This window comes from Triturus cristatus, chromosome 5_1 (genome assembly GCF_964204655.1).
Source record: "Triturus cristatus chromosome 5_1, aTriCri1.1, whole genome shotgun sequence".
In the NCBI taxonomy this organism is placed as follows: domain Eukaryota; kingdom Metazoa; phylum Chordata; class Amphibia; order Caudata; family Salamandridae; genus Triturus; species Triturus cristatus.
This window is the reverse complement of record NC_140587.1, coordinates 257,902,774-257,916,167: the sequence shown is the minus strand read 5'-3', so window position 1 is coordinate 257,916,167 and position 13,394 is coordinate 257,902,774. Positions and strand designations below refer to the sequence as shown.

Here is a 13,394-nt window from a genome sequence, read left to right as displayed (position 1 = left end):
CGATTTCAGCTCCCTTTCAGAGGCAGTAAGCAGCCGATGTCCATTAAGAGGTGTGAAAACACCCCAGGACATCTGTGACAGCCTCAATGCGCTTTGTTTTTTTTCTGGAAGGGGCTGGGGGTTTGGTGAGGGGCAGAGTGTCTCTTAGGTAGCTCTCGGTAAGAGACCACACCCCCTGCAAGGCCCAGCCCCCTCCTCAGAAGGTAAAACTTGTTTGTAAGTTGGCAAGTGCAATTATGTGTTGCTTGTATTTATGAAAACTGCCTATGACCACGATTAATATTGCCAAGTGATTAATCTGAACAAAATAGCCTACTTCTGCATGGATGTAGGTTATTGATGGCATGTTTGTTACATTTTAGCAATCAGTCCAGTAATAAGAATTGTAAATTATACTGGCACCCTCCAGTAATGCAGATACTACAAAGAAAGAGTTGCATGTATGTATGTTTCCCACTCACAGGCCATGCTTTGTTTGTTAAAAAAGGGTTTTATCTTAGGATCCCACCTCCGGCACTGCTGAACCCCAGTGTTGCCCAATACCAAGGTTGCCTTTTCTTCATTCCCCCACATGCCTCTTTCTTCCACCCCCTTACGCACCCTGTCTCTTTAGCTCATTCATGGAGTTTCTTTTCCATCCTGCTTTGTGCCTTTGTCACTACTTTCCCATCTTCCTTTCCTATCTTGTCTGCCATTCCTTCTGTTTCTTAAAGTCTGATTACCAGGGCCCCCCCAGCTGCAACCACCGGCACAAATTAGGCACTGCCAAGTTTATATCAATATTGCACATTTCAGTGATATGAACGAATGTTACTGAGCTGACTGAATGGATTCAATAAATGTGTTTTTTTGTGTGACAACAGAGTACGAGCTGGAGTTGCAACCCTTGCGTCCATGTGAGCTGGAGAGAGAGAAGGCTCTGGCGAAAGGATCAGACTATGTCCCGCAATGCTCAGAAGATGGTGCCTACAGGTAATGTGTATACAACAAACACCAATACAATGACCAGGAATACACTGTTTAACATGTTTCTCCACAATTTTCTGCCTTTTTGCCATTGATCCTTCTTCAGGTCTTCTCAACTGAGATAGCGTATGTGGCCATTGATGGTTCCAAATTCCAAGCCTGAATAGCTAATCTATCTCGGATACATTTTCCATTACAGTGATTTTGTTAATCTCCTTTTAAATTTAGGACTACTAGTAACAAAAAGAAAAAAAATCCTGACCTGAGTGAGCTATTTACACATGGAAGTGGGAAACATGAGATCTCAGCCTACAGGGCATGTTGAGAGAACCAGTCCTCAGTGCAATTACACATGCGCTGGTAGCGTACAAATGAGGGTTTACGCCTCTTCCACCACAGTAAATCTAAAGTAATTTACTGATGGCCACTGCATGCAGAGGTTTAGCAGCTGCCTTCATTCGACCTTGTCACTGGGTCCTAGATTTATCATTGTATTGTGTTGCTCTTGCATCACTCATGGTGTCACAAGAGCAACACAATACTTACGTCAGATTTACCAAGCAACGCAAGGCCACCTTGCAGCGCCTAAGGAGTGTTTTTGTGCAGGATGGTGCCTTTCCTGCACACAAACAATCCTGCCTGCAACACAGGCACCCTTGCACCACAGCACAATAGTGCCTGCGTTGGCTCTAGGCAGCAGATTGTGCATCAGTGCAGGCAGAGAGCAGGAATGTGCCGTATATTGGTAAATGCAGCATATTCCTGTCCCCCTCCCTTTCACGCAGCACAAGGCAGCAAGTTGTCTTCCTGCATTGTGTTGCACAACGTATTGATAAGTCTGCCCCCAGATGTATAAACTATCATGGCAAATGCCAACTATTGTGGTTGTAACACTGTGACTGGGGCATCATCATTAACTTTATTTTGCAATCATTTGTTTTGCAAACTTTTACAAATGTCCATAATATCAGCTAATTAATGGCCAGGGCATTTATTTATATCACAGATGGATGCACCAACTAAATCGTCTCTTGGCACTCTGAACTAAAAAAAGATATATAGTTCTTAAGAGTGGTGATGCACTAGTGAGTTACAGAGGTAAGTTTTCAGAGCTTTTCTAAATAGACATAAGGTTACTTCTTAATGTAGGAGGCATGCGCACAGATACAATACGTAAACAATTTGGTGAAGTCATCTTGTTCAGCCACCAAAAAAGTGCAGCTCATTAAAACTGGCATGATCCCTCCAATGACCGCTCACCTATGCAAAACAGAATCAGACTGTGCTCCGCCATAGAAATGTTTGGAAAGTTACCCCCTGAGCTACCAAAAGGAATGCGACTCCACACTAATGGTAGTTTGTGTGCTATACAAGTGCTAATTTACAGCATCAAATATTTAACGCTTCAACTGTAATCCCTTCAGTGTTTTATGTCAGTGTTGGTGCTACTTGCATCAATTACCTAATGCAGCACAGCATCTTATAATACAGGCTCATGGTTTTCTGTTTTTACCGATTTTCACATACAAACGCAGATAAAAACCCATCTATTTCCTCTGTATTTATTTTTGCATATGGAAAGAAATGGAAAATCGGTCTTCTTTTGAGTACCTTTGGTGTTGTGTATCATGAGTGCTAGGCCAACAGCAGTGGCGGCTGGTAGGGAACGGTGGCAGACGGTGGTTTTAAAAAAAAAGAAGACTTACCTGCTGGTTGCCAGCTCCGTCCTCGTTGTTTTCCTGCCTCCCGGCAGCACCGAGGCTCACAGACTCCCTTAGCCATTCACGGCGTTGCTGTAACCAGCATGACAGCAGCATTGTGATTGGTTTGAGCATCATGGTTCGGCGCTCAGACAGGGAGTGGGATCCTGTGCATGCTCTCCAACCAGACTGTGCAATACAGCCCAGTTGAGAACATGCTAAGTGCGCATGACGGTGTGGCCGGCCCAAGACAGCTGGCCAAACCGTCATACGCACTTATAATGCACCAACCACTCTCTGAAGTCGTGTGAGCCTAGACCCGCCCCGCCCTATACTGGCTGCAAGCTCCATACTAAAAATACAATGATAGTAACGTACTGTTATTATCATTTTATTTTTCCTTTGCACTGATCGGAGTGCAGTTGGGCGATGCTCCTCTGCCTTATCGGAGGAGCCCCCGCTGACCAACAGCTGTACAGACTAACACACAGGGACACACTGGGGAAATGAAAAAAGGCACAGCTTATTGAAGCTATAAACAGTTGCAGATGTGCGTTGTACTAAACTTGTATGGGTGTATTGCATGTGAGTGATGCATTATATATATTTTTTTATTTACAGAGTTTTATATAGCGCAAACTTGACCCGAATGTATCGGGTATCAGAGTGCTTTACACGAGCAGCAGTTGCGTTACATGAGGACACATTTGTTTTTGTTAGGCACGAGGAGATTAAGTGATGTGCCCAGAATCACGGGATGTTGTGTATCCTTGCCGAGACTCCAACCCGGTTACCCAGATTTGAGGTAGACCACCTTAGCCGTTAGGCCACATCCTCTCCGCCATATGGATTTTTAAGCACTGAAACCCAGGGGATTTCCGATTGCAAGTGTCCTTTTATCCGTGAATAGTAGTTTCAGGCTTATGTTTTACAAAGCACTAAATAAAAATGGATAAGCAGAGTTAAAAAGAGCAAAATAGATTTCGGGTTAATTGAAGATCGCAATGTCTGAAAAATAAATTGCATAAAACCAGGAGCCCTAATTATAATACGTACCCAGGAAGAGCAGATGCAGAACATGCCATTTCCTGCGCGTCCAGAGCATTAGTGTGCTACTGCCTTTGCAATATCATGGAATCAACAAGTGTCAAACAGGGGGGTACGTGGGTCTCTCCTGTTAGTTAAAAATGAAATCCAAGATATGTCTCAGAATTTCGGTGAAAAACAGCTAGATGTGTTTGAAAAATAAATAAATACAAAAATAAAAGGCTAGTAGTACAGCGTTAATCAGTTCTAGATGAAGCAGCCTTTGCACATCCGCCACCGGCAGGTTTTGAGTAAGTTGCTGTTACCGGGTAGCAGTTTGTGAGATAATGTGCTCTGGTGAACTATACAAAAATTAGTCACCAAAAATGTGTTGCCATACTAAAACATCCTTGCATGATTGTTTTTGATGCTTTTGGGTATCTTAAAGGAAAACGAAGTATGATAATCTGTGACTGTTGTATTATTCCACTAGTTAGGCAGACCACTGATGACCGATAGTTTCATGCTTACTCAGTAAAGCACCCTTTGCTCTTTCAGAAACATGCAGTGCAGCAGAGATGGAGGGTCGTGCTGGTGCGTGGACACCCACGGCGCCGAGACCCCGGACAGCAAGAAGAGCGGCTCCCCCGTGGTCTGTAAGTAACAACAAAGTTAAAACAGATACATCAGTGGGGTGGTACGGTTGCCATCGGCCCTAATTCAAGCTAGGACAAGTATCATTGTAAACTGATGTGTTGCAAACAAACACTGTTTGAGCACAGATGGAGCTCGACTAAGGGCCATATGTATCATTCCAAATTGCGATTGCAAACGCTGAAATTCACAGAATTTCGGCGTTTGCGATCGCAATTGGGCTTAGTGGTATGTATGAATGAAAAACAGCCTTGCAAAATAAGGAATTGCAAAATTTGCGTGTCCCTATTTTGTGGTTGCATTTAAGGAATCGCAAATTGCGATTCCTTAAATGCAATGTATGAAGCACAGAAAAAGTGCAATTTGGTCTTAAGGAATCGCAAATTACCACCAACTTCAAGTTGGTGGTAATTTGCGATGTCTTTAAAAAATGCACTTTTTTGCATTTTTCAAAGTGCCATGTGGCGCACATACATGCCCTTGGAGCATGTATGTGCGCCACATGTGCACACATACATATTTCAGGGGTGCAACAGGGTGTCCTTTTGACACCCTGGCACCCTTGAAATTGCATTCTCAATTTGCGATTCTCTAATTGCGAATCGCAAATTGAGAATGTCTTCCCATTCATTCCTATGGGCCTCCTAGCCCATAGGAATGAATGGGAAGGAATTCCTTAATTGCGAATCTCTATTTGCGATTCGCAATTAAGGAATATCAAGGAATCGCAAATTATTTGCAATTTTTTATGTACATCTCGTTTTGCGATTCTCAAATAGCGATTCTCTAAAAATCGCTATTTGAGAATCGCAAAACCAGTCTTTGATACATATGCCCCTAAGTGTATATAACAACCAAGGAACAAATTTACAAAGATTTGACACAACACAAGGCAGCAAAACAACTTGCTGCGCGGCCCTGAGTCAAATAGAGAGGCCAAGAAGGCGCTATATCTACTAAGATATTCCTGGGCACTAAGTGCCGTCTAGCCCCAACGCCGGCACTCATGCACCATGGTGCAAGGGTGCTTGCGTTGCAGGCAGCCTTGTTTTTGTGCAGGAAGGTATATCTTCCTGCACAAAAATAATCCTCTAAGGCAATTTCCTCGTTCTACACGTGCTGCAGAATGCAGCACACGTAGAAAGACAAAATAACAAGGAGAATTTAAGATATTTCTCCTAGTTAGGCCTCAGCTGGGGAGACGTAGCCTTTTGACGCATTTTCAGGTATACCAGTGATCAAGCGTTTCTGGGCCCACAATCTTTTCTCTAATTTTTATCACCTTTACTAGATCTCTTTATCCATACTTACTTTCTATCTTGGTCCTTCAATGGATATTTTAGAAGTCGTACTGAGGGGAAAGAGAGTTAACATTTCATGTTCAATCAATTCAATACAATTAACAGTGCAACCAATTGGCTATATAATGAGGACTGGGAATCGGTAGCCAAGTTCACGGTGTTTATTACAAAATAGTAATCATGTTCAAATATATAACTCTTAAGACCATACTGTAGAGGTATAAGATTACAACAGGGAGACAATGTCTGCTGAAACAAATTGGGCAAACCAGAATTAGACATACAAGTAACTCAGTGAGTGCTATATAAGTTAACAACATCACTTATCTGATGTTCAGAAAACAATCTCAAGTTCTCTTTTCCATGCATTCACAATCTAAATAACCCAAGCACAGTCCAGTAGGATAACATTGGTTCAGTTATTTAAGAGAGTTTCACAAATCAAAGAATTCCTGTCAGAACCAGGGACAAGGTAAGGTGGGCTGAATAAAGCAAGGATTAGCATATCAGAAGCTTGGTCTAAAGTCTTCTATAGGTCAGGAATAAGTTCTAGCCTTAGCTATCTTTGGGCAAACTCCAAAGGATCATTGAAGAACAGACCTCATGAAGTCTGCTCACAGGGATAGTAGGGAATCATGGGTATAGGGGTTCAAACATGATTTCTAGGGGTTCAGCAAAAAAGTCTGCAAAAGAGTCCAAGCAATATGCAAGGGTTTGTGTCGATCTGCCTCTAGTCATAACAGCTGTCAATAGGTAATTTTCCACAAGTCAGTAGGTGACACCCACTTTGTCACTTCGTTATCAGAATGTCCATTGTTCGTGCTACAATTCCATGTTGCCGAATGCAACAGCAGAGAAAAATCCCACAATGGAATGGCACATCTTTCCCATACTCATGTCAACGTTGAATAGTGAGTCCATTGTTAATAATTCAGTTCTCATGTGCTCGCTGTCAAAATTCCTTCCTCAGGTGATGTATCTATTGCTGTTACAAGAAGTGTATCTATTCTAAACTAGCAAAACACGTAAACACCTGCAAGAAATCAAGTCAGCAGAAATAACACTACAATGGGTTTATGAAATGCAGCAAGTAGAAATACAGGCCCTTAGCGTGAATGCTAACTGTAGACATTAAATTAAATAGTGCACATTCGTATACATGCGCACATTTACACATATATGAATATATTTCTTTAGTACTTTAGTTCATTTGGGGAAACAGCATTTACAATGCTGTCAATACCACGCTGGTAGATTACAACGCAGATGTTACATCGTCCGCGTTGTTACCACGCATGGCATTACATCACAAGTCGTTTCTACGACTTGCGCTAGATGGCGCTGAACACCAGGGAATGTGTTGGATTTTAAATTCAACACATTCCCTGCTGTTACGTTAACTGGAGTCGGAATAGTAATTTATACTATTCCTAAGTCTAGCACGCCATCTAGTGCAAGTCGTAGAAACGACTTGCGATGTAAAGCCATGCATGGTAACAACGTGGACGATGTAACGTCTGCGTTGTAACCTACCGCGTGGTAATGTATGGCGTAGTAACGTCATACATTCGTTCATTTGATATTGGCACAAAGTGAATAAGCAAATTGCACAATAATAAGCATGTCTGAGACGTTTGCATGAATGTTTGGCCGGCCTGAGAGGCAATTAGGAGTGGGCAAATCACTCCTCCCCTGCTCCTCTGTCGTCGGAGCATCTCAGCCCCAAACGCAAAGCTGCAGCAGAAGAAAACATATAATGATAATAACGCGAGGTATTATCATTTTATGTTTCCCTTACTTCACTGCTGCGAAGCAGTGGAGTGATGCTCCTCCGCCTTAGCGGAGGAGCCACCACTGCCCTAGTGTGTTTTAGATTAACTGCGCTATTTACCCCTTATGTTGTTTCCATGTGGTGTCTGGCATTAACCGTGCCTATTGGTATATGCTTATGCCAGAAGGCTGATGGTCAGCATTTCTCATGATGGTCAACATTCTGTTTCACAGAGACACCGAATGCCCTATAAAATAACATGGGAAAGAAATGTCCTAGGCCTTCGATTGCAGACTGGCCACACTGGCACCTAGTTGAGGTGGAAAAAGGGAATCCCAGAAAGTGATTCATTAATTGCCATCTTCGATCTTTACAACCTTGTTCTCAATCCCATCAACCTTCGACCTGGTTGCTCTGGGGTATTTGATACTTGTCCACGTTCCCCTTCTGATTTTGGCCGTTCTCTCCTTATTGCAAAATAGTTTTGTGGAAAAAGAACAAATTCACCGTCCCCACCAGATGTGATATCTTTATAGTTTACTCGAGCCGCCATTCACGGTCTCAAGCCGAGGGTGGTTCCATGACCTGAGGCCTCATAGATCTCCCATGGACACACACTGTAGAAGTAGCAGTGATCCAATCTGGCGGCAGAGTGTTTCCACGCTCACCAAAAAATATGGGTGGTCTTCAGAGTCTTCAATTTTTTTCTTCTCTGGCATAACATTTGATATTATTTTAACCATTCAATTTATGCAGCATTTGAGAACAATTCAGTACTTACATAAATCAGATAGCAAAGCCAGCCATGACATTATCAATCAGTGTAGCACTATTTCTGTATGTGGCATTCTGTAAGTGCTCACTTACACATTAATAACTTTTTGTCCTCCTCTCTTATAAAAAGTAATAGTATCTTCAGAATGTCTCATTCATTGTCTGGGATGTAACTGTACTTTCTTCTTCTAGGCTTGTCATTTTGCCAGCTACAAAAGCAGCAGATCTTAGTGAGTGGTTACATCAACAGAACCACCACCACCTACATCCCACAGTGCAGCGAGTCCGGAGAGTACAACCGCGTGCAGTGTGACCTGGAAATGAAGCAATGCTGGTGTGTGGATTCAGAAGGAATGGAGATCTATGGAACAAGACAGCCAGGAAAAATAACACAATGTGAATATTAACATTTAATATACTTACCTAACATGGCATGTTTTGGGGGAATGAGGGTGTGGGAGTCCCTGGTTCAAACTAGACTGGGCCTTTGGAAATGGCTGTAGACTGAGGCTAACTGTCATGAATGAAGAAACTGCGGTGGAACTAGAACACCGCCCTTGCGCTGCTACTATTCTGAATGCTGGTACAGAGGGGAGAGGATGTAGTGCAGCGGTCAGAGCTGCCCACTGGGGAGCTGTTGATCCGGGTTCGAGTCTCGGCGTCGGCTCAACATCCTGTGAATCTGGGGAAATCACTTAATCTCCCAGGGCCCATGAACAGCGCCTGGATACCCTCACGGGTGATACGCCACGCTCTATAAACCTACAAATGTAAATAAAAAGGTGCAAGCAATTGGGTCTGACTCCCATAGACTCCCTGAGGAATGGGTGTGGTCCGTGGAGACAGTGTCCTCTCCAACATTTAGGTCCTTAGAAAGTCCCACCGCATTGGAGAGACCACAACTTGTCTCGCCCACTCGGCAGAGACATTCCCAAACAGCAGTCCTGTTGACCACAGGCAAAAATTAGTGGAGATGCAGTAAAACTCTCTGTGTAGCATTTGAGTGGCCTCTAAATATAGTTCCTACTCACGTGGAAATTAAATGCTGCTTGTAAAATACACTGCTCACCTTGCCAGTGGATAAATATTATGTGACATTGAACCAGTCATTAGAGGATGCTAAAACCAGAACCTGACAATTACGAACGAGCGAGAGACGCATCTGTTTTAGTAAACGTTATGAAGACCAGTCACAGTCTGTATGACTCACGGGTGGGGGGGAGGTTTAATTTAAATAAATAAATGTAAAAAGTTAACTTACCTTTTGCGGGCCCGGTTCCGTGTCGTCTCTGCTTCTCTGCTCCTCTCCTGAAAAGGAAGAAGGCAGCCTCCCTCCCCTCCCCTAAGCCAATCACAACGCTGCAATGGCAGCGTTGTGATTGGTCGGGATGCCGACCAGCCATGCATCTATTGGGAGGCCATTTTCCACATGTATGCAGCCAGTGCTTAATTTGAGCCGGAGCTTTCCGGTGCTCAGCACTGGCACCTAATCATCAACACCGGAGCTTCTAGCACCAATTAAGGGCACACACATTTAGAAGCAAAACGATTTTCACCATGATCACAGAATGTTGAGGCACGCCGAGACTCGAACCAGGTTACCCAGCTCCGAAATCTGCAGCTCTAGCCATTAGGCCAAGTCCTCTCCAGTATAAGCGCCGTGGCTCTAGTCATGAGGCATTTTGCACCAGCACATTTCTCCTGCTGGCGCTGCCTCCTGAGGAGAGCCCCGGTACTTTTTATATTACAAATTAACCACTGTATGCAGCCTACATGGAGAAAAGGCAGAGTGCGCAAGACTGGTTTGTTTGGCCCTAGAGGGGCGACCAAATAGTCAGCGTCCCCAAAGTGGGCAAGCCACTCCTCCTCTGTCCTAGAACAGGCCCGCCCCCAACCAAACCCTTCAGCTTTCTCGCAGTGCGAGAAGTAGGAACATAAAATGTTATTTATAATACCATTTTATGTTCTTGCTTCTCGCACTCCGAGAAAGCAGTGGGGCGATGACGCTCCTCCGCCCACATGGTGGATCTACCCCTGAAAAGACCAGGATTTAAGAACCGATTGCTAAGCAACAAGGCAAGCAATCGTGGAACCATCATTTGAATGAGCCAGAGTAAAGTATGAACCAAGAAGAATGTAGATTCAATCGCTCTCCAAGACCATTATGTCTAATTTCATGCTATTTTCGAAATGGTAAAAAATCACTGCATGTTTAAAAGGAGGCGGGTGTTATATGCTTGGCGTTTGATGCAGTGACACTCATGATCTGGTACATAACATTACAACACAAGGGGTACTGTGATCAGTTGGGCAAACAGAGCATGACGGGTTGAAGATATGATCCACGAGGCGGTTATTAATGTCAGCCCTCGTAAAATGCATGAGGTCTTGAGTGGAGACCACAAGTTCAGCATTGGAATCAGTTATTTAAAACAAAAAAACATCCATTATTTTGATGTGCTGATGTGCATGCGAGGAATAACATTTACATATTTTTATTTAAGGCCATATGTAGGACACTAAACATGTAACTTGACACCCTAGTAACAGAAAGAGGGCTTGCCACTTTTGCACATGTGTAGGCCAGAAGCTGATACTGTATTACATAGCTATGCTCAGAGGCCACACAAGTTACCCGCTGCACCCCTTTAAAAGCTGCGTGACCCAAAACCCGCCTTCTGTCCATTCAGTGTTCACCCTTCCAGCCCGGCCAAACAGTCATGCACACTTTGCACGTTCCTCACCAGGGTGTAACACATAGCCTGCTGGGGAACATGCGCTGGCTTCCTGTAGGGGAGCCTGGGTGCCTCAGGGACTCGTCTGCAATGGAGGAGAGACTGAGGCGGCTGCTAAGAGGTAGGTAGTTTCTTTTAAAAAAAATATATTTTGTGCCCCTACCCCCTGCCAGCCGCCACTGTTGAAAGATGAATTTGATAGAAGTTGTGGCCATGGACTCTGATAACCATATATCTGTGGATATTTGATGCAAGAGCATTGTCGAAAGGTGGATTGCCTTAAATCTGAGAGATTAGCATGGTTAAGTCAGACAATGTTTCCAGGAAAATGTGATCACTATTTTACTAATGAAATCAAATCTTAGATTGTTGTGTATTGGAAGATGCGCTGAAGACCTTTGGAACAGGTCGCACACGAGTCTGTAGGGCTGAGGGATAGTTTGTAGTGTTGCGGTTAATCGTAAATCATGCAACATTATTAGAATTTGTAGACCGAGTAGTTGTATGCTTTTTTCAGCCTAGAGGAAAATAGGTTGCTCATGGTTGATATTGATATAGATGATTTAGTGCCTGGATACCCTCACAGGTGAGGTATACAAATCAACATAGGGCATAACATGACTTGGCATAGCATCATTTAATTATGTAATGAATTACATTCCTTGTGGTTTCTCTGTCATCATCCTCATCAAACTTGATTTGGCTTTATATCAGCGAAAAGTGATATACAAAAACAATTAATCTAGTTCACTAATCGATGCAAGTTGTTCAACAATTCGCAGTCATAATTCTGATATAATATGTAAACAAAATTGTAAAAATAAATAGGATAATAAAAGTGCCCACTGATAGCAATCCACAGTTGTCTTGCAGGCTCCCGCTCTCCAACCAGCCTGGCTCTCCCTGCCATTGAAGGGAATGGAGGGGACTGTGCATTCTTCTGTTGTTTGGGTGTCCCAGTCCATTGTGTGATCTGATGGTAGTATTGTAACCCAACCCTGACATTTTCTCCTAGGCCCCGGGAGCTGTGAGGTCCGCGATCGTCGGGTTCTCCACGGTGTCGGCGAAAAGACTCCCCCACAGTGCTCGGCCGAAGGGGACTTTCTGCCTGTCCAGTGCAAGTTTGTGAACACCTCAGACATGATGGTCTTTGATCTTGTCCACAGCTTCAACAGGTAACGTGCATATCTTGAACCGTGTAACCAGAGGGAGAATTATAGGAGACTGGTCTTGTGTGTCTGCATAAGAATAATTTGAGCACTAACAGTAATCGGTTAGCTCTTTCTGCAAGAGTTCTTTGAAGCACCAGTGTGTCACCTTAAGACCCGTTAGCAGTGCTGGATGGAGGTTAGGTGGCTGATGCAGATTGTTGCCGAGGGGGGATGTTATTGGTGGTGCGAGAATACTACTGGCATTAGTCTATTCCCATGTCTAGTGGGTGGTTCACCAGAAGCAATCATCTAACGATTGCCAATGCAGACCACCATGAAGTATAGATGGGTAGGGTTGACCTACTGAAAAGCATTATATGCATGAGCATTAGATGTATGAAAAAACTAAGGTACGGATATAGAGTTCCAGTGGTGACGGAATACCCTGCTTGCCGCACACTTGGCCTGCCTGCAGAATTTTGAGTTAGGCAGACTGCCAGGTGTACACCGATGTAGTAAAATTTACTCCATCAGCATAAACCTTCTTCCCACAGCCTGAGATAGTACAGGACATCAGAGGTAAGCCTTACGACAGTCCACCCCATTTAGACTGGCAGTTAGATGGCTATTTTTACCTGTCTACCGTGAGGGACAGTAAAAATAAAAAAAGTCCTTCACACCATGGGAGGAAACTCCCATAGTGTTGGGGCCATTAGTATTTAATTTTCCAAAAACAAACTCCACTTTGAGAGTTTGTTTTTGGAAAAAGAAAATCCTTAAAAGTTTGGTGTTCGTGCCTGTCACCAGTGATGGATGCATTCACAACTTTTAAATGACTTTGTCTAAACCACCATGACGAAGGCTCATACAAACCCATAGAGTTCACCGCAAGGCAGTGAAATCTAAATTTGGCAAGTAGAGTAAAGACAGGGTGCAAGGCGTTAAGACCTCAATCACCCTGACTGGCTTTACTCCACCCACCAAACTTTAAATTAGGTTTTAAATGTTTTTTAAAATGTTTCTAAGCTTGTTGATAGTTCAACTTGAATGATACACAACTCATGGAGACCTCCATTTTTAGGTCTCGCCTGACCCGGCGCATGCGCTGGTCTGGCGAGACTTATTGAGAGGGCTCCAAAAAGTGCTACCAGGCCAGCCTAGAGCTACAGTGCATGTGCGCGGGCGCGCGTGCCGCGCTTTACCGCGATTACTTTCACGGCCGCTTTGATGTTTGATCGTGATCACGATCACTTTCACTTTCGCAGCCCCACGGCCGCTTGGCATAGCCAATAGGTCTCACTTTTGGGAGCTTATAA

General features: G+C 43.8%; 1 protein-coding gene across 1 annotated transcript in view; it reads left to right on the top strand.

The window, feature by feature from the left end:
* The window catches only part of TG (thyroglobulin), a 660,241-nt gene that overhangs the window by 599 nt on the left and 646,248 nt on the right, over nucleotides 1-13,394 (top strand). The window contains exons 2-5 of the mRNA XM_085604890.1: nucleotides 864-972; nucleotides 4,251-4,348; nucleotides 8,385-8,588; nucleotides 11,943-12,102. Coding sequence (XP_085461016.1) covers nucleotides 864-972; nucleotides 4,251-4,348; nucleotides 8,385-8,588; nucleotides 11,943-12,102 — 571 coding nt within the window. The remainder of the gene's footprint in view (nucleotides 1-863; nucleotides 973-4,250; nucleotides 4,349-8,384; nucleotides 8,589-11,942; nucleotides 12,103-13,394) is intronic.